Below are 26,037 nucleotides of genomic sequence, written 5' to 3' on the forward strand. Positions count from 1 at the left end.
CCTCACCTTCTGCCACAGCTCACTCACCTCAGAGATCTCTCCACCCTCACCTGAGCCATGCTCCTGCTCCTCCTTCTCCTCCATCCTGTTGCTTCCATCCCTCTCCGCCCCATATCCCTCTTGGTCACTCCTCTATTCCATTGCTCCATCCCCCTCACTCTTCTTGGTCGTGGTTGCAGTACTGCCAGCACCCACTGGCCAAGCCGCAGACCCCTAACCTGAGACCTCCTCACCCAAGCCCCACTCCTGCTCCTACCCGCAGGAGCAGCAGTTGACTGAGCTTCCCACAACCCTCAAAAAGCTGCACTGCTGGTTCCCAGAGCCTCACTTCTGGTCGGGAGCAGGGTATGTGTGCATGTGATATGCCAACACTGGGTGTGTCGTCCGAACCTGCCAATGTCGGCATATTCCATTCGACTTGCAATTCCAAACCTAACCTTTTAAACAAAGATTAGAAGTGGGTTACAGATATCCAGTTCAGAACCTCGTCAGGCAGAATATGCCAATGCTGGCAGGTTCGGAAGACAAGCCCAATGTCGGCATCTCTCCCCCGCACCCCCGCCACCCCTACACTCACACACCCTGAAAGCTGGGGTCACTGTTGCGCTCCAGGAAGAGGTGCACCTAGGTAATTTTGGAGCCTGGACCTAGAGGCCTTTGGAGGCCCCCCTCCCCTGCAAATTAAGCATCATCATGCTCGGCCAGGCAACCACACCATCCAGGACAGACTAAAGAGGATTTGGGGTCCCCAGGGGCTGTGGAGGGCCTGACTGGCCCAGAAGTCCAGGGGTAAGAGTGCCTCTGGCTCCAGGAACCAGTGGTTTAGTTTTGTGTGTGTCCTGTTAAGCTGCCCTGTGACTTTGTCTGGATCTAAGCCAGAGGTCCAGAAAAAGTGTTTATGACCAACTGTTCCAATAAAAAATAGTGGCCAACATTTAGACTAATAATGTGCTAGCACAAGGCTGCTGCATTAGCTAGTTGCACTCGTAGCAAGTCTGGAGCTGGCATTCCAGACTAGTGTTGTGTGAGTACAAACACGTTTGCACTAGTGCAACAAGTTGTGGATCCTGTGGCACATCTCATATGTTTTGCAGCAAACTTCATTACACAAGCGCTTTGTTAGTCTGGATGTCAGCCAGCATTTCAGTTGCTCATTTAAAATCCTGTCTGCTTTAATTTGCAAGGAACTGTTTTAGGCCATTTCCCCCAGAAGATTGGAGTAAAATCTAATCCCTACTAAAAGGGTCAAATAAAAGTCTTTCAGTAGTTCTACCTAGTGCTGAAAAGGTACAGCTGGCATTGGGAGTAAATAAGCAGCAGCACCTGGATATAGAGCTAAGCATGTGCTGCAATATGGCTTTCTCTATTAGTTTCAAGAAAGGACGCAGTGCAACCCTCTTTGGACATGGAGCTGTTTACAACTCTGTAGTGAGTCCAGAAGCCCTTGAGGAAAGGACACACACACAAATACACACACAAGCCCCAGTGCTTGAAAGGGATTATTAGGAAAGGGTGGGAACCATAAGCAGCATGCTTCAAATACTGAAGTGACATTTGAAAGACGTCAAAGTAAAAATGGCAGTACATCAAACAGATGGAAAATCAAAAGCAAAACGTTTAATATGTTCCATTGTCATATGCCTGTGGACTTGCATGGCTCATGATTACCACACTAAAAGACAGATGTTATTTGATGGATGTATCAAGGCTGATTATCCATGCATGTATCCACCTTTGGCAAACACACCTTTAAACCACGTGTCTGGATCAAATTCAAGAAGTAGAATGTCTTTTCTTGTGAAGATTGATGCATGCTTTCTGCATGTCTTTCAAGTAGTTAGGTACTGCTGTCTTTAAAAATAATGCAGAGCAGTTATTCCTATGTATTTCATGATCTAGTAAGCAATTACTAATTTTTAATATTTTAGCTACATCCACTCCTCCCCTCCCCTCCCCTTCACCGTTCAGTTCCTTGGGTCAAACCAGCCTTGTGGGGCGGGGGGGGGGAGATATATTTGTTGCTTAAAATCTTTACTTATCCTAGTGTTACAGGTCTATGAATGACTTTCTCCAACAAGCCATCATCACTGATGTCTTTCATAATATATAGCTTTATACAGGATGCAGCAATGAAACAATTTCTAAGCACACATAGGGGCTATTCTCACGATTGCAGAAAATGGGAGGCTAGCCCGATTTTCTGTAATCGTGAGAACCACCGGGCTTGGCTGCGAGCCAGGTGGTTCTAGAGCGGGTAACTCGCTCAAGTACCCCTGCCCTACCTGGTTTTCAAGACTGTGAGTAGCCGCGCCTACTCACGAGACCCCCGGAGGGGAGGCGAAAAGCCGCCTCCCGGCTCTGGAGGTCTCCTCAGTATGCCCTGTGCACTCGCAGCCCCCGAGCTCCCCAGCCCCCGCCGGCTCCATCATGGAGCCGGCAATCATGTGGGCAGCTCATAATAAACCAAAAGACACATGAACACTTTAGATGAAGAGTTTTAAAGAACTGTTAAAGTTCTATCAGTTACAGGCTCTGAGCCCAGTTTGCTAAGAAATGTACTAGAGAAGTTCATGATGATAGCTATATCAAGGACATCCATCTTCATACAAAATTGTTTTTCACAGGCACGGGAGTGCCTATGTATTATGGACAGGGAGGTAAAACAGCATTATGTTATTTCACTCAACCCGATCTGACCTTCCATGATTTCTCAGAAATGTCCCTTTACTATAGCTGTAATTTCTAAAGCAGGCAATCTAAAACTCAAAATTGCCTGCTGAACAAGTGTGTCAGTTTTCTAATGAATCAATGGGAAAATAGCTAAGGTATGAGGAGCAGAAGTTTAAAAGCATATATCAAATGCTCCTTGGGTCAAACCATGGTTGGATCTCCCTCCCACCCCATATTTACAATTGGAAGTTTTGCTAACTATGTACTCATCTGCCATTTACTTGACAGCCATAACTTCAAAGGGTGAATTTCCAATCTTCAAATGCTGGAGGAAACTCCATTGGCCAAGTTTCTGCCCATCATTCATTTATTAGACACAGAGCACTGGGCATGGTAGAAGCAAGAAATGCTTAAACTGTAAAAATTACCATGCTTCCACCATGCCTAGAGCTCTGCGTCTAACAGCAGCATGACAGGCAGAAACTTGGCTGGTGGAGTTTCCCCCAGCATCTGGAGATTGGAACTGCACCTGTTAAAGTTCTGGCTGTCAAGCAGTTGAGTACAGGCAGACTATCAACAGGTGCTGCTTGCAGCCTCCTATGCCAGGCAAAGTTGCACCTGTTGAATCTCTACCTGTCATGCAACTGTTAAAGTCCTGGGCTCTCTGGCCCTATTCTCCCACCAGAGAATGAAACAACTACAACGTACTGTATGCCATTTATCTGTTTGCCTGGAGACAAGCAGATTGTTCAGCATTCTACATCATTGATGTGTCTTTGCCTGGAGGGATTCGTTCCTGCTGAAAGTGGCAATGACAGTACCATCCTGACTCATGCTTGCCTCCCTTTATGCTGGTTTATGCCCAATTAACATCAGGCTCAGGGGGAGGTGTCCCACTGGGCATTTCAGCCTGGCATCCACACCAGCCCATTTGGGGCATCTCATTCAACAATTAATTTTGTTCCTTTCCACACTGGTCTAGCAGCTTGCAATATTTTCCATGTTTGTCAAATAAACATATGGCTTCTTTTAAACCCACATACTTATGTCTACCTCTTTAATACACCTGGCAATGGAAAAGCAGTTTTTTCACTTTCCTCATACTGAACACACTTATATTAAGTGTGGCACATATGAGATCCTCCATTTTAAAAAGCAAGCAAATTTAATTAAAGTTTAAAAAAAAAACACTTTTGGTTGACGGGTAGTTATGGGTGTGGAAGCTCCAACTGAATTCCGAAAAGCAGGAAAACTTGATGGCCCATGATATTCACACCATGGGGGCATGAGACTTGATGGCCAGTCTGAGATATTGTACTGCCCTACAAAATCATAACCATGGAAACACCATTTGGCTAGATTTTCCATTAGTTCTCTTTTATCAATTATGCTTACTGTAGCTGTTGCCTGTTGAAATAACAGCACTCACCATATGCTCAAAGGAAAAAATTCTTTTTAAACACTGTTGTTAATGCTAATCCCCAGTTTTTGCTGTTGACAGCAGCCTATAGAGGTAGTTCATTGAAGCGTGAAGGGCCTAGCCAAATTGTCTTTCCATTGTTATGATTTTGTGGGCCAGTATAATATCTTGGACTGGATATCAGGTCTCATGCCCCCATGGTGTGAACATCATGAGCCATCAAATCTCCTCACTTTTTGAAGTTCAGTTGGAGCTCCCACACCCGTAACTATCCCTGTAAACCAAAGGGGTTTTTGCTTTTATTAAATATATACTAGGAAAAGTAGATCTTACCCTGAGTAGCTTACTCAGTTAGAGAAAGGTTACTTGAAATTATCATTAGAGACCATGCACCTGAAGTAACTATGTGGAAAAAACTCTATCGGGTTTGTTTGTTTGTTTTTTTGTTTTTTGCAAACTGCAAAAATCTGCTAAAAATAACATTGTTCAGTTAACAGATTTCACTGGGCAAAGCTCTTGGAATCACTTCCTTAGACTAGATGCTGCCTGGCATGGAGATTATAAGGCTCTACACACAATTTGTGTGTAGAGACGGAAGGGGCTTTGTGAGGAGAGCGAGTTTGACCCGCTCTCCCCGCAGACTATCAGGGAGCCCTCTCTGGGTGGCCGGATCAGCTGCCCAGACGATTACTGGATCTGTTGCAAAGCCGGTTGGGGCAGAGGTGTTCGGGGGCCTCCCGGCCACCGGGAGTCCCATAAGGCACCGCGTGAATACGTGACACTGGGAGGCTACTCGTGAGTCATTGCAGTGCAGAGCCATGGTGTGGCGACACACAATCCAGGGACCCACTTTCTGGGTGCTTCTGCACCTGGAACTTGGGTTAAGCGGTGGGCTACGCAAGAGGGTTTGCCACCGTGCCACCCTTAGCCCGGTTTCCACTGAGCATGAGAATAGCCTCTGTTATTATTAGAAGTATTTATACATGGCTTTTCCACAAAAAGTTCACAGAATATAGAAAAGGGAAGGAGAAAAAGTTCCCTGCCACAGAGTCTCAGTCTAGAAGAAACACAAGGGAGATACCAACAACAACTCCTGGGGGGTGCTATACTGGATATAAAAGGAACAGTTGCTCAGCTTGCTCTCTCCTAAAGAAATATGACAGCTGCCACTTTAAAAAGTGCCACTTTGCCAATTTAGCGGGGAATATGGGTGGACAAATTCTCCCAAGCTTGCCTCAGATTAACTTAAACATGATCTGAGATATTCTTGGGGGTGGCGGGGCGGGGGGGGGCATGTCGCAGTTCCTTTTTGAGCCAACTGAGGCCAGGAGAAATGCCACCTCTCCTCTTATCCAATGCAAGGGAAGCTAAGTAGCTCTCTTGCATTGAACAGGGGCTAAATTCAGAGGCTGCAGTGGCAAAACTGGGGAATGAAGTGAATGAACCTTCTACAGGGATGGTCTTGCCCCCTTAATTTTTGCTCTGCAGCCTCTGATTGCCACTCTTTACTGTAATGCAACTTCGTGGCTCCATAACATTAAATAGGGGGGAATTGCATTTTGGGTGGTATATAAATGTGTTAAATTAAAAAAAATTAAACTAGCTGACCCCGCACAGAGCATCTGTGTGACAATACACTCCCCCCACCTTCTGCACCAGTTTCTCCTGCCCTCCCCCACCTTCTGCCCATGTCTCTCCCGCCCCATGTCCTCCTCTGTCCTGGCCCTCCAAAGGGCGGTGGTGCTTCGCCTGCTGCCCGTCCTCCTCCGTCCCTCCTCCATCCTGGCCCTCAATCCTCCTCCTCAGCTCCCTCCCCACCAGGCGCAGCGCAGCTCAGCTGCCCACCCAGCCGGGCTCCTCTCAGCAGCATGGCTCCACCGCCCGCCACCTCCTCTTCCTGGCGGCCCAGCCGCCGCTACCTCCCCCAGCCGGCTCCTCTCACCTTTCCCTCCCCGCCGGGCATGGTGCGGCTCAGCCTCCCACCCAGCCGGGCACCTCTCAGCAGTGTGGCTTCACTGCCCACCGCCTCCACTTTTCCATTGGTTGCCGCTGCAGCGGGGGCGGGGCCAGGGCCTGCCATGCATCCCTATACATCTCCACATCCCCATGCATTCCCCACACATTCTGGCTAAGAGAATTAATTATATAGAAGATAGATGGTTGTGGATAGAGGGTAGGGGAGAAAAAGCCCTTGGAGGAGCCGGAGGACATTGGCTTTCCCTACCATCATTCTCTTTTTTACCCGTTTAGTTTCTTAATTCAACCCTATTTAATGTAATAGAGAGTAACACTGGCAGACTTACTGTGAAGAGTTCTTTCTCCCCAGTGTACAGAGGATATCCTTATATTCAGGTTGTATTCCCTTTTTGCTCCCATTAGACAGGCCCAAATCAAAACAGTCCCATCATATCCTGGGCGGTTGAGGCACCTCCCAGTTCTGGTGTACTGTGAAAAGGAAGGCTCAATGCAAGAGGAAAAACAAAAGAATAGTCAATATGAACAATGGAACAGACAACCATAAAGTGTTACAACATGTAATGATATTCAGTACAACAATTACATGATATCCATGTTTCAGTGATACAGTGAAAGGAAAAGAGGCCCCCCAACAGGGGTGTAGCTACAATTGGGCGAACGGGTTCAAAGAACCTGAGCCGTGCCCAATCAGGAGCCGCCATTCGCGGCCCTGACACGCCCCCTGCGTCTTACGTCAGGCGCGGGGGCGGCAGTTTACCTCCCGAGCGGGGGCCGCGTGGCCCCATTGGGAGCTAAACAAAGTCTGGTGCTGCGTTCGCAGCGCCAGCCAGGAGCGGCTCTTCCCTGCAAAGGCAGGGAAGAGTTGCTCCTGGCTGGTGCTGCAAATGCAGCGCCAGCCTAACTAGCTCCTGAAGGGGCTGCGCGGCCCCTTCAGGAGCTAAGACTGGTGCTGCATTCACAATGCAGCCCAGAAGCGGCTCTTCCCTGCAGGGAAGAGCCGCCCCTGGGCTGCACTGCGAACCCAGCACCAGCCTCTGTCTAACTGCCGAAGGGGCCACGCAGCCCCTTCAGCAGTTAAGCTGCTTCTCCCAAACGGAGCCTCAAGGCTCCGTTCGGCAGCCAGACCACGCCCCCCCCCGCGTGGCTATCCCCTGCGTCTGATGTCAGATGCAGGGGGCGGGGCTATCGGGGCACCCGCCGCGGCCACACACGGGCCGCCGGCAGGCTAGCTATGCCCCTGCCCCCCAAGAAAGCCAATCAGCCAAATTGTGGAAATCAAAATATCACACCCATAAGACAAGGGTGGGTCAGATACCCTCCATACAAAGGGAAGAAAGAACTCTTCATGGTAAGTCTACCAATGTCACTTTCTCCCCCAGTGTAGGAGAATATCCTTAAACGTGGGATGTACCAGAGCAGTGATTACTGTACTTACAGTACAGTTACAGGTGAGAAACCTGCCTTTCTCCTTCGTGGTCTCTGTGCATCACACATGGGATAATAGCAAGATATCATATCTGAATGGAAAGTACAGCCCAGACCAAGGAGAAAAACCCAACTATAGAAGCTTAATGAAAAAACTTTATTTTTCATGGAAAGCAGAGTAAAGTACAGAGGAATCAAACATTGCAGGAGACCTAGAGTGGACGTCCAAGGCATAATACCTGACAAAAGTAGTTGGACAAGACCATGTAGCAGTCTTACAAATGTCAGTCATTGAGACACCCTTATAGAAAGCTACTGAGGTTGCCTCTTGCCATCACCCAGATGGAGTGCGCCCTACAGAGGCGTAACTAGGGAAAACGGCGCCCGGGGCAAGCACTGAAATGGTGCCCCCCGCGCCCCCCCACTGCCCCCCCCAACATACTACATTATACTTAGGTTTTTCCTCACAAGCGCCCGCCGCCGCCAAGCCAGGCCACTGACTGGCCGCCAGGCGCCAGCAAAGCAATGGGGGGGGGGCGCAGGCGGCGCAGAAGGGACCGCTCGTGGGGAAGGGGGCACTGACGCGCTCCCATGACTGCTGCAGCGCTGCTGCACTGAGCAGGAAACATTTGTATTAACAAAAAATTTAAATTTTTTTTAAAAAATTTGGTCATGGTGGCGCCCCCCACGTGACCAGAAAAGATGGTGCCCGGGGCACGTGCCCCCCCTTCCCCCCCTATAGTTACGCCTCTGGCGCCCTAATTGGGGTAAGCAAAGGTTTCAAGCCTTTCAAGGGCTCCGAATATGAAACAAAGGAGTCAACTCCCACAATTCCTAGAAAGCGGGCTAAGCTCAGCCTGCTTTCCCCAGGGATCATGGGAACCACCAGGCTCTCGGGCAAGCCCGGTGCTCCCAAGGCGGCAAGTCCGCCTAATTCCCCCTTCCCTTAAATGAGGTTAATGGAGTGAACGCTCCGTTAACCTCATATTCTTGCTCGTGTGTCGCCACGGCGTGCGGCCAGAAGGCTGCAAGGTCTCTCCAGGATGCCGCGTGCACCATGCGGCCCTTGATCCCTGCAGCCCCTGCCAGCTCCGTGACGGATCCGGCCGCCCAGCTACGAGAAGCTGCCACTGCTCATCTGTGGGGAGAGAGGGCTAAGCCGAGGATTAGAAGAGTGGGATTCAAAGTGAATTGTCAGAGACCTGAATGGCAGTACTGAGTTCAAATTGCCTATAGTGATTGCGTTCACATTGGGAATGGTCAGGGCGGGACATGTCAGGGGGAGACATCCTACCTCAGTCTGGAGCTTGACCCTAGAAAAGGAATACATGGGCCTGTTTCTGACCCTGAACCTGCTCCTACATTGTGCTTGCTTTTCTGGCTCTGGGAGGCGAGCATTGCACTTTCGAATCTTGGCAACCACGAGAGTCCAGATCCAAAGGGATACATCTGGTGGTAAGTTTTCCCCAGGAAGAAAAGGAGAAGCTGAAGAAAGTTCAGTTGGGGCTGAAATGGGGTAGTGGGAACAGTGGGGAGATTGCCAGTACTCACGGTGCGTCTGCTGGTAGTACGCTGTGCCATGCTGTCCTCACTGAACGATTCCTCCCTCCACTCAGAAGATCATGGGAGCAGTGCGCCTGGTTGGGCGATGGCTCCCCTGGAATCATGGGGGATTAAGGCCTCAGGTTGAGATGCTGCCCTGGCTCCATCTGGTTGATCTGCTGCCGTGAGAGTCAGGGGGCTGGTAGCATGTGTCGCCTTGCTCTCGTGTTGCTTTCTATGCCTACTGGTATTGGGTGAAACCAGTGGGCATGGCGTTTGTGACTTGTTTCCGTTACCTTTCTCTCTGCCATAGGTTGTGCTCCTGGGTCTCCTGAGAGGGAGGCAGCCAGGTTAGATTGCTCCATGAGCAAAAGAGGGGAGGAAAATGCCAAAGTATGATATAATTTTTATTTTAGTGGGGGAGAGAGAGAGAGAGGAGAATGAAGGGAGAAGTAAGAGGTGGTAAAGAATTCAATGAATAAAGTAGCAGAACCAGGAAAGAACAGATTTAAAGGAGAAATAATTGAAGCTCTTCCAGAGGCCTTGTTCTCAGAACCAAGACAGGACTGGAACTGGGAGATGCCTCAACCGCCTGGGGTATGATGGGACTCAGTCTGTTTTGATCTGGTCCTGTCCAATGGGAGCAAGATGGGAATACAACCTGCATTTAAGGATACCCTCCTACACTGGGGGAGAAACCCATGGCTTCACATTAATTAGGTGCAAATTCAAAGGCTGGAGAGGCAAAATGTGTGTGGGCAGGGGGCTAGTCTCCTACAGAGAACTCAGATGAGTTGGCTCTTCTCCTTGGTTTTTGCCCATGCAGACTTTTAATTCACTCTCTATTGGGGGGCTATTCTCATGATCAACAAAAATAGTGCTAGGAGAGCCTAGCCCAATTTTTGTTGATCGTGTAAACCACCGGGCTCACAGGCGGTTTACAAGCGGGTAACCTGCTCAAGTAGCCCTCCCTAAAGCCCAGGTTTGTGGATCGAGCGCTCCGCAAACCCGGGCTTTCTGATCGTAAGTAGCTGCGGTGTGGCTCAGCGCCGCGGCTCCAGGGGTCTCACCAGTATGCCCTGCATGCTTGCGCAGGGCATGCTGGCGCTTCCGGGGGCCGATTGGCCCGCACTCCCCCCAGCCCCCGCCGGCTCCGTCATGGAACCAGCAATCCTGTGGCGGCCGATACGGTCACCCAGGGCTCCCTCCCCGCTTACCGCCCCAAACCGGGTCTCACTGATCGTGAGACCCAGTCCAGGGCGAATTCAGAAGCTGCAGGGGACAAACCTTAGGGAAAAACAGACCCTCAATCTGTTTTTGCCCTGCAGCCTCTGAATTCACCACATAATTAATGTAAGCGATCCATGGAAGTTAATTACATTAAATAAGTAGTGTTGGTACCAGAAATTCTTCATTGAATCAGATTTTAATCTGAGCTGGAGAATTCAAGGGTTTTAAAAAATGCTTTTCTGAAGTGCTTTCCAAGCCTGGCTTGGGAGAATTTCACCAACATTTCTAATTGGAAGTGGGAATAAATAACTCTTGATTATTGCTCTAGGGGCTACTCTTTCTCTTCCATGTCTATTACTTCCCACTGTTGGCAACAGGGGAGTAGGCAAGATGGACTATTGGTCTGACCCACTATGTTGGTTTGAGAAAATCCAACAACCTGCTTACCTTGGTCGCCCAGTTAATAAACCATGAAGGAAGTTTGCCCCCAGGATTATCAAAGTAGAACATGTAAACTTTAAAAGAAAAAACAAAGAGAAATAAAAGAAATGCAGTCAAAACCATTATTTGGAAATCACCACTATGTATTTATGCCCATCTGGCAAGTATATTTATGTTCAGATTAAACATCTAGATGGCCTATAATGCTGTATTTAGAATTCACACTTGTTCTTGTTTCTGCAGTTTCCCACTGTTCTATCCCTGGTGTTAAATATCAAGACAGACATCAAAACAAATTTTTCTTGATAAAAAAGTTAGTTTTTATCTTCAAAATAAAAAAAGACAGGGGAGCTATTCTGACGATCAGTGGAAAGTGGGCTAAGGGTACTTAGCCCGCTTTCCACCGATCGTGAGACTCTCCGGGCTCGCAGCCGAGCCCGGTTGAGTCAAAGCATGTCACCCACTTTTTTAGCCCTCCCCTAAGCCTGGGTTAGCGGAGCGAGCACTCCGCTAAACCGGGCTTCCCGATCATGAGTAGCCACGGTGCAGCTCCGCAGCTACTCATGAGTAGACCCCCGGAGGGGAGCCAAAAAGCCTCCTCCCGGCTCTGGGAGTCTCTCTAGTATGCCCTGCACACTCGCACAGGGCATACTTGAGCTTCCGGGGGCCACACGGCCCCCGAACTCCCCAGCCCCCGCCGGCTCCGTCATGGAGCCGGCAATTGTGTGGGTGGCCGATCCGGCCGCCCTGGGCTACCGCCCTGATCGTCTGCGGGGAGAGCAGGCTCAGCCCACTCTCCCCACTTAGCTTCACAAACCGGGTCTCACTGATCGTGAGACCCAGCTCATAGTGAGGCTATTCTGACAATGGGGGGAAACCGGGCAGTTTTCCCCCATCGTGAGAATCATGATAGCAGCTAGCCCACCAAGGTAGCCCTCCCCTTAAATGAGGTTAGCAGAGTGAGTGCTCCACTAACCCTGGTTACAACAAGCCTCCCGGCCTTGGGAGTCTCCCCAGAATGCCCTGCACACTCGCGTGGGGCATCTTGGGACTTTGGAGGGCCAGATGGCCCCCGATCCCCACCGCCCCTACTGGCTCTGTGACGGAGCCAGTAATCGTATGAGTGGCTGATTCGGCCGTCCAGAACTGAGCACCTGCTCAGCCTGCTCGTGTGTGGTTAGGCTATACGCACAGCTCATGTGTAGAGCCTCAGTGACATCCTCACTAACAGTGCTCACATGCTGCCCCCCCCCAAAAGCACATATGCAGCAGTAGTCTCCACTTTTGAAAACGCAAAAGTGAAATGTGCATGGGAAGCTAATTTTTGCTGGTCCCCACTCCCCAGAAGCACTCTGTTTGACCTGAAAATTGGTCCCTGAGCGTTGTGAGACCCTTAGGGAACCCCTTCCAGGTTGCATGGAGTATTTCTGGGGGGAGGGAGGAAATTGGCAAAAATTAGCTCCTGTGCATGTGTTTTTCTTGGCTGAACACTTGCACCACTGGTAAGGATGGCAGCCAAAACGTTTTTCATAATCCAGACTTGAATATTTGAAATGTCTGCCTTAAGGAGCTATTCGTTTAATTTTATCTATCAATTTCTTACCTCTTGACCCTTTCTTGCCATCACTTTCAATGGCCACACATTGTTTATAGTTCTTTACTCTGATAATTCCTGGTTTTTCTGGGAATTTAGAAGTAGCCACGCTTTTAGACAATACAACATAGATCTTCCTACCATCAACTTCTATAACTCGCAGTTCACGAGTAAAAACATACTGAGCTGAAGTTTAAGAAACCATCAGGATTTTTTAAAATAACAGCAGAAAATACACATAATGGAACCAGAACATGTGTTTTGGTACATATACAGAGAGTGCTCCTGTTTTCAGATTGAAATTAACTTGTTTTGCTTTTTCTAACAACATAAGATAATATGGCTCACAAGAATATGCAGCAAGGTCTTACTTTTACTCTTCCCTTAAGTGTTAATCTGTGCAAAGAACCAGACTTGCATTAGGAACACTGGAAGCTGTCATATACCGAGTCAGACCTTTGATCTATCTAGCTCAGTATTGTCTACACCAAGGCTGCTCAACTTTGGCATTCCTGCAGACACTGGTCTACAACTCCCACAATCCTTGGCTATTGGCTACTGTGGCTGAGGATTATGCAAGTTGTAGTCCAAAACTAAATGCGGGGCCTAAGTTGAGCAGGCCTAGTCTGCCAAGACTGGCAGCAGTTTCTCCAGGGTTGCAGGCAGGAATCTCTCTCTGCTCTATCTTGGAGATGCTGCCAGGGAGCAAACTTGAAATTCATGCAGATACTCTTCCCAGAGCAGCCCGATCCCCTAAGGGGGTTATCTTACAGTGCTCATGCATGTAGTCTCCCATTCATATGCAACCAGGGTGGGCCCTGCTTAGCAAAGGGGACAACTCATGCGAGCTACCACAAGACCAGGGGTTACCAGTACAACAACAATGCAGAACTTGAAAGGATACATCTCTGTTTGCCAAGGGGAAAGGGAACTTCGCTTGCCAGTAGATCGCTGTTCTGCCATCGCATGTTTTCTCATTTAACTCTACAAAGTGCATGGGAAGATGTGTTAGATGGAGACCATATTGTAGTTAACTGAATTTATATGCAGAAGGCAAGGATTGTTAAATTACTTGACTAACTGAAAGTGCTATACTGAAGTCATCCACATGGTGCGTGATACAGGAACTGCCATTCTTGGACAGAAATACATAGTGTGGGAGATGCAAGGTTCCTGCTGAAAACAGAAACCCTGTCTCTCTGTTACATTCCATTCCAGGGAAATTCAAGAACATCCCTGCTAACTGAGCAAAGACTAGAAGGGATCTATCCCAAAGGCAAACTAATTGAAAATGTGCTACCTGATCTCTGCAAAATGCCCTTTTCTACATCATGTTCTGTCCATTGGCAGCTGGGGCAGGTAGTTCCAGTAGTCATGTCCATAACTCTGAGGGATCTATACTTCCAAAACTTCAATATACTTAGCTATTAAGGTAGGCATGTACAATGTTATTTTTAAAAGCAGAATTGACTTTTATCAACATATTAATTAAGATCAACCACCTTTCCGTACATAGGCTCAAGTCAAATCAATAATGCATTAAAGCAATACTCAAAAGAGTCAAAGGCTTAAAGCAATACAATTGGTTCTTTAAAAAAAAAAAGACCAGGCCCACAGTAGCCAAATAAAAGCCTTGAAAGAACAGGAATGATTCAATAGGTTGTTCAGAACTACAGAAAGAAAGGTAGCTCCTAGTCCTGACTGGGGAGAGTGGTTCATTACTGCCATGCCACTATGGAAAAGACTCTACCCCACATCCAAAAATAGACTTCTCTTCTCAGATAGAAAGCCTTATGTGCAGATCTTAAAATTTGGGGAGATTTTATAAGGAACAGGAGAAGATACTCCCTAAGTTTCTTCCTTTCCAACCAAAAGGTATTATTTAATAAGTGGGTATATCAGACAGATGAAAGAGAAGGAAAAAGTTAATAATAAATGCCACTATTTTTTGGCAAATACACTTACCAGATTGCCATGCCAGTATTGCCTCACAAACATGTGGAGGGGCCAAATCACAAACTGTTACCTTGGAATATCTTCATTTTATGTTATTTTATGCATAATATCATTTTATGTTATTTTACGCATAATATCATTTTATGTTATTTTATGCATAATATTATATATCAGCGTGGTGTAGTGGTTAGAGTGCTGGACTTAGGACTGGGGAGACCCGAGCTCAAATCCCCATTCAGCCATGAAACTAGCTGGGTGACTCTGGGCCAGTCACTTCTCTCTCAGCCTAACCTACTTCACAGGGTTGTTGTGAAAGAGAAACTCAAGTATGTAGTACACCGCTCTGGGCTCCTTGGAGGAAGAGCGGGATATAAATATAATAATAATAATTATTATTATTATTATGCCCCCAGTGAGGCACTACCTTGGCGTGGTTGTGGGGCTTGTGTGCTCTGAGGAAGGTGAGAGCTATGCCAGAGGTCCAACCATACTGGACAGGTCTCACCAGAGCAGCCAGACAAAGAGTGCCTCTCCCATCAACAATATGGTGAGACGTAACTTTAATAAATCTATACCGGATCGGTCGTCGCCCGGGTCAACAAGGACCACGCCAGGTGCTATAGTCCCTGGACATCTGGTGGCAAGTGGGCAACAGGACTCGGGATCTTCAGTTGAGCAACCAGGGCTGGAGACAGCAAAGTTACTGGAAGAAACGTCGCTTAACCGAAAAAAATATATGAAAAATGCCAACAAGGAAATAATGATCTGCTATAACAAGTCTAGTCAAACTAGAAGAGGTTATTTAAAAAGAATGTACCAAATTTGGAAAGAGAAGCATCCAGATACAGAAATAACAGAACAAAGGCTAGCAGACCAGAGAAGATTCATAATCAGAAATAAAGTATTCACAGGAGTTGAGCTGGAAGAACTGCAAAGAGCAACACAGGCTCAAGATATGGAAGAAGAATTACCACCAACTGAAGAAGTTGCTCAGGCGCAGATGGAGGAGGTGTCGGAAATCGAGGATGCCACTGTTGCTGAACTGTTTCAAAATCAAAACCAGGCAACTGCCCCTTTGCCTTCACCTCAAAAACCCAAATGCCATTTAACAGAAAAGCAACAAGAACTAAAGCAAAAAATAACTGAGCACATGAACCAAACAACCACCAGAGTTCGACTTCCAGCTCTAAAAACAAATGCCAAAAAACAACTTGCTCAGGCATTAAAAGATGTCAATGCTGCACTTGCAGAAATAACAACCAATAATTTGCAAGAAACAAATCAACTAATGTACAGTGCAGCAACAATAACAACACAAGAGCTCGGATATAAGATCAGTGGACCTGTAAAAAAAGAAAGCAGTACATCACCTAAATGGAAGATTAGATTAGAAAATAAAATCTCCAGGCTTAGATCAGATGCTAGTAAACTGAAAGATATGAAAGACAAGAAGCTGAAGAATGAAAACACCAAACAGTACCTGATCCAAAAATACCACCTAGATTCAAGGAAAATTAGAGAAGTCCTGGAAATAATAAAGCAGCAAATAACAGCAGTGTCAAAGAAGATTAACAGGTATGAAGCCAGAACTACACAACACAGGCAGAATCTCCAATTCCAGTCGAATCAGAGACGTTTCTACCAAAGCATAGAAGGAGAAACTGCAAGAAACCTAGAAACACCAAATAAAGAAGAAACAGTGCAATTCTGGGGGAAATTATGGGACAATCCAATAGATTATAATAAAAAAGCAGGCTGGACGAAAGAGGTCAAAAAATGTAACCAACAAATGCAAGATCTAATAATAACACCAGAATTAATAAGTGAAAGAGCAAAGAAAATAAAAAATTGGACTGCTCCAGGCGACAATGAACTACATGGCTTTTGGCTTAAACACTTAACAAGCCTTCATAAACAACTATCAAAACAGTTCAATCATATTTTGCAAGGCGGTGAGGTTGAACAATGGCTAACAACTGGGAAAACTCATCTCATCATGAAAGACCCAGCAAAAGGGGCAGTTCCAAGTAATTATAGACCGATCACCTGCCTGCCAACCATGTTCAAATTATTAACTGGAATAATAGCAGATGAAGTCATGCAACACTTATTAACTAACAAACAGCTTCCAGTTGAACAGAAAGGAAATTGCCCGAACACCAGAGGCACAAAAGACCAGCTGCTGATTGACAAAGTGATTTTAGAAAACTGTAAGAGAAGAAAAACCAATCTAAGTGTTGCATGGATTGACTACAAGAAAGCCTTCGATTCATTGCCTCACACATGGATACTAAAATGTTTAGAAACAACTGGTGTCAGCAAAAACATTCAGTTATTTATTTAAAAAAGGCAATGAGCATGTGGAGTACACAGTTAACAATCAATGGTGAGACACTTGGACAGGTTAGCATTAGAAGAGGCATTTTCCAAGGGGATTCACTATCCCCTCTGTTGTTTGTAATCGCCATGACCACACTTTCACAAATACTAAACAAAACAGGCCTCAGATACCAAACATCTAAAACATCAAGTAAAATCAACCATCTGCTGTACATGGACGATCTGAAGTTGTATGGAAAGTCCCAGTCAGAAATCGAATCACTGCTAAACACTGTCCGTATATTCAGTAGCGATATAGCAATTGAGTTTGGACTAGACAAGTGTGCTGCATTAATAATGAAAAGAGGAAAAATAAGAAAAACAGAAGGAATAGAACTGCCCAATGAAAGCAAGATCAAGAACCTGGAGGAGAAAGAACATTACAAATACTTGGGCATTCTCCAGGCTGATAACATCGCACACACTGAAGTTAAAAGAAAAATTGGAAGTGAATACATCAGGAGAGTTAGAAAAATCCTCAAGTCCAAACTCAATGGCGGGAACACCATACAAGCCATAAACACCTGGGCTATACCTGTTATCAGATACACTGCAGGAATAATAGACTGGACCCAGGCAGCACTAGAGACGCTGGATCGTAAGACCAGGAAAATAATGACCATCAATCATGCTCTGCACCCCCGCAGTGATGTCGATAGGCTATACCTCCCTCGCAGCTCAGGTGGAAGAGGAATGCTGCAAGTCCATCAAACAGTAGAGGAGGAGAAAAGAGGCCTTGAAGAATATATCAAGGACAGTGAAGAAGATGCACTTCAAATGGTCAATAATGCAAAACTATTCGACACCAATGAAAGAAAGCAGGCCTACAAGAAAGAACAAGTCAAGAACCGAGCAGAAAAATGGAAAAATAAGCCCCTGCATAGTCAATATTTGCACAATATAAGTGGGAAATCAGACATCACCAAGACCTGGCAATGGCTTAAGAATGGTTGCTTGAAGAAAGAAACAGAGGGTTTAATACTGGCTGTGCAAGAACAGGCACTAAGAACAAATGCAATAAGAGCAAAAGTAGAAAAATCCACAACAAACAGCAAGTCGGCAAATCGGCAAATCCACAACAAACACAAACAAACAACAAACAAAGGCATGACAAGGTAGCAGGGATGATACACTGGAACATCTGCAAAAAATACAAGCTACCTGTAGCCAAAAATTGGTGGGACCATAAAATTGAAAAAGTTGAAGAAAATGAAGATGTAAAAATATTATGGGACTTCCGACTACAAACAGACAAACATCTGCCACACAATACACCAGATATAACTGTAGTCGAGAAGAAAGGAAAACAAGTCAAAAAACTTGACATAGTAATACCAGGTGACAGCAGAATAGAAGAAAAAGAAATAGAAAAAATCACCAAATACAAAGATCTACAAATTGAAATTGAAAGGCTGTGGCAGAAAAAGACCAAAATAATCCCAGTGGTAATTGGCGCCCTGGGTGCAGTTCCAAAAGACCTTGAAGAGCACCTCAACACCATAGGGGCCATAGAAATCACCATCAGCCAATTACAAAAAGCAGCTTTACTGGGAACAGCCTATATTTTGCGACGATATCTATAATAACCAACAGTATTGATGATAAAATTCAGCCATCCCAGGTCCTTGGGAAGGACTCGATGTCTGGATAAAACAAACCAGTCAATAACACCTGTCTGACTGTGTAAACAAGAAATAAAATAATAATAATTTCATAGATTATTTATTTATTTATTTTCTATACCACCCTTCCCAAAATGGCTCAGTGCGGTTCACACAGAGAAATAACAAATAAATAAGATAAACAAAATGGATCCCTGTCCCCAAAGGGCTCACATTCTAAAAATAAAAAACAAGATAGACACCAGCAACAGTCACTGGAGGTACTGTGCTGGGGGTGGATAGGGCCAGTTACTCTCCCCCTGCTAAATAAAGAGAACCACCACATTAAAAGGTGCCTCTTTGCCAAGTTAGCAAGTTAGAATGACTAGTTTCTACAATGCAATAAGATGCCATACAATACTGCATTTTCCACCAGAGGTCACTGGAGTATTAACTTGGTGCCATTTGACATCCTATTCTGTTTTCTATGTCAAGACACAAGGGTAATCAAACTTGCAAGTGAAGATGTGAGAAAAGAGTCACATTTGTTGAGTCCAGTTTAATGGACAATATGGAGGCATCTCTTCAAATGACAAAGGAGCTACATTTTAAACTTAAGTGGATGTTTCCCATCACAAGAGGTGAAACCTATACAATTTGGTAAGACATGCTACTGTTTCTAAGGTCATCCTACTCAAAACCAGCACCAGGGGTTGGCATATTTAGGCAGCTGCTAAGAGCCCAAGGCCCTCAGAAGGGCCTACTGCTGATCCCTGAAGCTACCACTGTGCCCACAGCCTTCCTGTAGTAGTGGCAGAGTTATTCTCTTGGAGTCCGCCCAATAGGAGGGGGTCCATGGGCAATCTGTTGAGAGACTCCCCACCACAGAAACCTGAAGCCAGGCCTGATCCTAGCCAAGCACTCTCAGTATTGCCTAGGACAGTGGTTCCCAACTGGGATAAACAAACCCCTGGGGTACTTGTAAGGCTTGTAAAGGGTACTCAGAGCCCTCCAGCCTCCCCAACTCTCTGAGCCTCTTCTTAAGAGCAGTGAGAAGGGCTAGACGGTGGGCTGCGGGGAAGGCTGGTTTAACATACCTTCCCTGCAGACAAGCAGTTCTTCCTCCTTGGGCAGGTGGATTGCCTGCCCAGACAACCACCGGCTCCTGCCAGTAGCTCAGAGGGTCAGGATGCTGGAACGCGTTGCCTCGCTTCACACACACCCCCGAGCTCCAATAATAACACATTGCACGAGTGCACGGTACATTATGGGGATCCCCGCTCCCCTCCCTGAGTTTGTCAACTGCGGCTGCAAGCAGCCACAGCTGACACACTATCAGATAAATGGGGTTCTGAGAGTGCTTGCTCTCCTAACCCTGTTTAGAAGGGTGGCTCCACAAGTGGGTTTTCTGCTGTGGTGCCGCCAGTGGTTCACATGCACATGAAAAACCAGGCTGGGAGCCCGGTTTTGCACATGTATATAAATAGCCTCACTGACTAGTGATTAAGACACAGCTTTCTTGCCTCTTGATCAGAGGACTTGGCTATTAGTCACTAAAGCTATTCTCACGACCAGCGAAAATCGGGCTAGGAGAGCCTAGCCCAATTTTCGCTGGCCATGTAAACCCCAGGGCTCAAAAGCGAGCCCAGTGGTTTACAAACGGGTAACCCGTTGAAGTGCCCCTGCCCTTAAACCAGGTTTGCGGAGCGAGTGCCCCGCAAACCCGGTTTTTTAAATTGTTTGTTGCCGCGTCGCCACAACTCACGAGTAGACCCCTGACCAGGTGGCTAAAAAGCAGCCTCCTGGCTTGGGGGTCTATCCAGCATGCCCTGCGCGCTCAAGCAGGGCATGCAGGAACTCCTGGGGGCTGTGTGGCCCCCGAACTCCCAAGCCCTTGCCGGCTCTGTGATGGAGCCGACAGTTGTGTGGGCGGCCGCTGCAGCCGCCCAGGGAGGGCTGACTGATCGTCTGTGGGGAGAGCGGGCTTAGCACAAACCCCAATCAGGCTCTTCTCACTGATCATGAGAAGAGCCTGACTGAATTACATCCAGATTAAGATATGCATGAGTAGTGCCACTGAAAGTAGTGGGACAAGTTTACTTGTCCTATTAATTTCAATGGGAATACTCATGACTAACTTAGTCTGGGTGTAAGCCAGTGACTGTAAGAGTCTGGGGCTATTCTCACAATCAGCAAAAATCGGACTAGGAGAGCCTAGTCCGATTTTTGCTGATCATGTAAAGCAAGCAGCTAGCCCGCTTTTGTAGCCCTCCCCAAAGCCCGAGTTTGTGGAGCAAGTGCTCTGCAAACCTGCGCTTCCCAATCGTGAGTAGCCGTGGCGCGGCTCTGCGCTGCGGCTACTCACAAGTAGACCCCCGGAGAGGAGGCAAAAAGCTGCCTCCTGGCTCCGGGGGTCTCCTCAGTATGCCCTGAGTGCTCGTGCAGGGCATACTGGAGCTTCCGGGGGGGGGGCGGTTGCAGCCCCTGAGCTCCCCAGCCCCCACTGGCTCCGTCACGGAGCCAGCAATTGTGTGGGCGGCCGATCCAGTGCCCAGGGCTCCCTCCCTGCTCGGCTTAGCCCGCTCTCCCCGCGCACTCTCAAGAACTGGGTCTCACTGATCGTGGGACCCGGCTCTTCGTCTCATAACAAGTGTCTGTGTATGTATGTATATGTGTGTGTACACACACACACACAATCTCTATGGGCTACCTGAGCTGAAGTTTTCAGACAGAAAGAGTACACTTGTTTAAAAAAAAAAAAAAAGAACTTCTAGCCTAGAGCACAGGAAGAAATCTAGGGAAGTGAGTCTGGACTTGCTGGTTTACAACTGGGCTGTCTTTAATACTGTTCATTAATCTGTAGTTGATTCTTCCTATATTTCTTGTTCATTGTGTCTATTGTTACGATTTGCCTTTTACTGCCTTAAATAAAAATGTTTTTAATAAGGTCTAAAAAATTTCCAAATTTTGGATTATTCTGATGTTTTAACATTTTAATTTTCTTTTAATTGAAATTGTTTTGTTGTGAACCACCCAGAGATGTGGGTTTTGGGTGGTATCCAAATGTGTTAAATAAATAAAGATAAAAATAAAGAACATGCTCTGCCCAAAGATGGTCTAAGTGACAAAAATATAGGACAGGGTTAATACAAATGTGAACAGATGCTTCAATCATGCATGGAGACTTTACAGCTTCCCCCTTCCAGAGGCAGCCTCCAGAGCCCCTTAAAAAGCCACTCTCTGAGGCCAAAGGAGGGCTCCTCACAAGTACCATTCCTGAGGGACTGCTACCAGAAGGACATTTCACCTAGCTGCAAAAAGGTAGGACTTGGATCCTGCCCACAGACTGAAAAGCACAGTCAGAAATCTCAAGAATTTGTTACTAAAGCTGTTAAAATAACCTGCCTCTTAGGAACATAGGAACACAGGAAGCTGCCATATACTGAGCCAGACCATTGGTCTATCTAGCTCAGTACTGTCTTCACAGACTGGCAGCAGCTTCTCCAAGGTTGCAGGCAGGAATTTCTCTCAGCCCTATCTTGGAGAAGCCAGGGAGAGAACTTGGAACCTAGATGCTCTTCCCAGAGCGACTCCATCCCCTATGGGGAATATCTTCCAGTGCTCACACATCAAGTCTCCCATTCACATGCAACCAGGATGGACCCTGCTTAGCTAAGGGGACAAGTCATGCTTGATACCACAAGACCAGATCTCCTCTGTATAATTTATAATTTTGAAAAATATAGAAACATTTCTCTTAAAGTATACTTTTATTAGTTGTTTTTTAAGGGGGATAAGTCAACATCCTAACAGTGCATTCGCATTTGTACAGCAGTTGTGCAGGCGCAGGAAGACTGTGTAACTGCACAAAGTCATAGGAAATTTCAAAACTGTGCTACTGCACTATTATACAAAAGTTCCCTTTAAAACATATGATGCATGTCACAGGTTTCACACTTGTTGCTTGCACCAGTGGAACATTAGTCTGGAAGTGTACACTTGTGCAGTGTATGAAAGATTATGGTGAAAATCCTAAATCTGCCATTCACTTCCTAGATGTGCATCAATGAAGAAGAAACACAAAGTGTTTATATCTGTTTCCATAAATTAAAGTAAGAATAGTGCTGATGAATCAAATAGACTTGATTTTAGATAAGGAGTGGCTGATCAGAAACTCACAAAGTTAAGTGTCAGTTGTCAAGACATCTGGCATAAATCAATGACCATTCTCATGTAGGAGAATTCAGTAAACACGAGATTTAGGCTTTGGGGAAGAAAAGTCCACTTTGTGTGTTAACGATATTTTTAAAAGTTGTGCCAATACCTGAAATATGAAGCAAAAGAATCTTAGAAATGGTGGTGATCGCATTGATGGTTGGGGAGAAACAAATAGTGAAACTGCAATTTTAATCATTGTTGACAACTTGATATATTGACTCACCTTTACAATAGCGGTCCCATTTTGTTCTGTACTGTAAGTCCATGTAAACCTCAGCAAGTTGCTCTGGAGAGCAATCAACAATAACACCATAAAGCTTATACTCATACAGTCCAGTTTTCTGTAAAAAGAGTCATAGAGCATAATATCAAGATGCAGCTTCTCAGGTCATTACAAGCCCAGAATACAAATTATTTCCAATTCATATTAAAATATGAGCAAAAAATATTATATTAAAACAGTCCTTAATCTCAACCCCGCAATAACATTTCTTGTTTTAGAGGCTCCACACACACCCCCAACAAGATTTACTTCTGCAGAGTGTACTACTAGGGATACAGTATAACAATCTGCAATCTGTACCATTTGCCCCACAAATTGGGGCTGGAGTGCATTTCTAGCAATGTGTTCTTTCTGCTTCTGCTTCTGCCTCAGCAGAATTGTTTAACCAAGACTGCCAGCAGTTGCTAAAGAACTTCAAATACCTTTAGATCACTTTCAAAACATGGCAGAGGGGTGCAGAAAACCCTGTAATCCTGCTCTCAGTTTAGCAGCTTAAATCCCACTGATTTCAAATCTCACAACATGATCTGATTTCATTGTGATTTAAGCAATCTGAGTGACAGAGATGCATCTTAGGTGTGCCGAGTTGGAAAGGGCAAATAGCATGAGAGTAAAAATGGAAAAAGAAAAGGCATGGTCAGGTGGGAATACAGGAAAAGACCATAAGGTAGGAACAGAGGAAAAGATGATGCAGTCCTGAACAAGGGTTGATGTGGAGTAGGGTTGCCAACTGTCCCTCATTACGCAGGATGTCCCTTATTTCAGGGATGAAATGTTGGTCCCTATAGGGACAGCATCTGTCCCTCATTTATTCGATAGCATATAATTCAATTATATATACGTCAATGATTCTCAGGCTCTTGATTACCACTGCATACACCTCCCAGCTCCCCCCACCCCCAGCCAGCCCCCACAAACTTGTGTCCCTCATTCTGGCAATGAAATGTTGGCAACCCTAATGCGGAGACTAGAGTGCACAGACCTAGAAGCAAAAGGAAGCCAAATAATAGAACTTCAGTCCATGGAACCATCAGTTTAACATCAGGCCTATAACTAAACTCTGCAATCATAAAGCTGTAACTCTGAAGATATAATGAGCAAAGGGAGAGAGCAAGGGGAGAAGCAGGGATATTCTATGTTTACTTCAGACATCTGCTTGGTAGCAGTAAAAGTAAAGTGTGCCGTCGAGTCGGTGTCGACTACTAGTAGCAATGTCTATTTTCTCTCTCTCCCTCGTGCTATTAAACAGCAAAGGTAAATACATATTTTAGCAGCTTGGTTGGAAATTGTTTTCCTTCTGTTCTTGCAACTTCATTCCACTTCTCTTGTTCAGGTACTCTTGTGTGTAAATTACTTGTTTGATCTGACGCACTGGAACTCTCTGGGTAAAGCGAATAACCCTTACACTATTGTTAGCGTTACTAAGTACATATCTATATATTTAATTCTCTTACGGCCGACTGAGTAGGGAACTGTGTGGGGATGTGGGTAGGGGTGTGCGTTTCATTTTGGATAAAAACCGTTTTGTGCCCCAAACAGGCCATTTCAGCTGTTTTGTAGCCGAAACAAAACACCCAATGCTCAAAACAAAAAATATTGTAGCCGCAACAAAACGTCCCTGTTTCGGATACAAAACATTTTGTTGTTTCGGTTGTTTTGGAACTCCATTTTGTAATTGTGAAAAGTCTTTCTCCTTCAGTCTCCATTTTGAGTTTTGACATCTGTTTGAATTTTCGGCCCTTCCAGCCTACTGATTGGCCAGCGAAAGCATGAGCTGATCTGCTGGCAATTGCCACCTTATTCCTTTTAAGGAAATTTAAGAGTAAAATTTACCCTCATTGGCCAGTGGGGCAGTGTGCATTTCATTGTTGTTGTTTCACACTGTTGTGTGTAGATCAATTGCATTTCTGGGGGGGATGTGGATGTGCATGACCTTTAGAAATCTGCCTGGTTATTTGCAAAGCTCTGCTATTGTTGTTGATGTGTGATGTTGATGTTATTTGGGTTGGATCTGGGGCAGAAAGGGGGCTTTGAGGGCAGAAGAGTGGGGCAGGTGGTAGTGCCCCAATAGGTGTCTGCTGCCACCCAGATTCCAAAGGAATTGGGAAAAGGGCTGATTTTTAAAGAATTTCTGAAGTTGACGTCTTTGGGCAGATTTGGGGCAGAAAGGGGGCCTGAGGGGCAAAACAGGGGGTTGGTGGCAGTGCCCCAAGGGGTGCCTGCCACAACCTAGATTCCAAAGGAATACGGCAAAGGGCTGATTTCTTAGGAATTGTTGAAATTTATGCATCTTTAAGGTTTTCCCGCCCCTAGGGAATAATGGAGGTTTCAGCAGACCCATAACTCCACCTGGGGGGCACTGGGATGCCCGGGAGCGAGTGGTGGTGTAGTGCACACAGGGTGCCGACCACCCCCATGGGTTGCTAACCCATGGGGTGCTGGGTTCTGTTGTTTCTGAGGTGGGTTAGCAACCCATGGAGGTGGTTGGCATCCTATGTGCTCTACACCACCACTCGCTCTGAGCCACCACGGTGCCCCACAAGTACAGTTATGGGGCTCCTGAAACCTCCATAATTCCCTATGGGGAAGAACTTTAAAGATGCGTAAACTCCATTAAATCTTTAAAAATCAGCCCTCTGCCCAATTCCTTTGAAATAATTCTGGCAGCTTCCTTGCCCTCCCTAGGCACTACCACCCACCCTACTCTGCTCTGGGCCACCCCTTCCTCCCTGACGTGAAGCTATACTTTTGCTGAAACCTCCATTATTCCCTATGGGAAAAATCTTAAAACTTCATAAATTCACCAAAAATCAGCCCTTTGCTCCAATTCCTCTGAAATCTGGGGGTTAGTTTCCACCCATTGGGCACTACCACCCCACCCACTAATTTTGCCTCGGGGCTGTATTTTAAAATCCAAAACATTTCAGATTTGGATTTTGCAATTTTGAACAAAGAACAAAACTGGGGAGTTTTGGATTGGCTGATTTTGAACAAAGAACAAAATGGGGCTGTTTTGGGTTCGGGCCAAAAACAAAACAGAAAAACAAAACGCACAATCCTAGATGTGAGGATGCGTCTGGATGCCTGCTGGAACTCTCTGAGGTCCTGCAAGAGTTCCAACCATTGCCTTGGGAGGGAATGGCAGCCAGGGAGGTAGGCGGGAGAGAGGAGGAAGAAGCAGAATGGAAAGGGAATCGGCAAGAAAGGAGGAAACTGGACCCATTGCCTTGGGAGGGAATGGCATCGAAGGCAGCGAGACACCAGGCATCCACCCTCAAGCCGCCCAAAGGAAAATACGGCT

General features: G+C 46.2%; 2 protein-coding genes across 4 annotated transcripts in view; one reads left to right on the forward strand and one right to left on the reverse strand.

Moving 5' to 3' along the window:
* TMEM100 (transmembrane protein 100) overlaps positions 1 to 26,037 on the forward strand; it is a 307,881-nt gene that overhangs the window by 230,047 nt on the left and 51,797 nt on the right. The gene's annotated exons all lie outside the window — the stretch shown is intronic.
* PCTP (phosphatidylcholine transfer protein) overlaps positions 1,598 to 26,037 on the reverse strand; it is a 40,308-nt gene continuing 15,868 nt past the window's right edge. Inside the window, exons 2-6 of one of the 2 annotated variants that reach the window (XM_053301933.1) lie at positions 22,677 to 22,794; positions 13,204 to 13,283; positions 12,309 to 12,480; positions 10,712 to 10,779; positions 1,598 to 1,851 (exon numbers count right to left, since the gene is read on the reverse strand). In XM_053301933.1, the coding sequence (XP_053157908.1) occupies positions 1,774 to 1,851; positions 10,712 to 10,779; positions 12,309 to 12,480; positions 13,204 to 13,283; positions 22,677 to 22,794 (516 nt within the window). In that variant the 3' untranslated portion in view covers positions 1,598 to 1,773. The remainder of the gene's footprint in view (positions 1,852 to 10,711; positions 10,780 to 12,308; positions 12,481 to 13,203; positions 13,284 to 22,676; positions 22,795 to 26,037) is intronic. The other variant, XM_053301934.1, reaches the window with a different exon arrangement.

The sequence above is a fragment of the Hemicordylus capensis genome, chromosome 2 (assembly GCF_027244095.1).
Source record: "Hemicordylus capensis ecotype Gifberg chromosome 2, rHemCap1.1.pri, whole genome shotgun sequence".
In the NCBI taxonomy this organism is placed as follows: Eukaryota; Metazoa; Chordata; class Lepidosauria; order Squamata; family Cordylidae; genus Hemicordylus; species Hemicordylus capensis.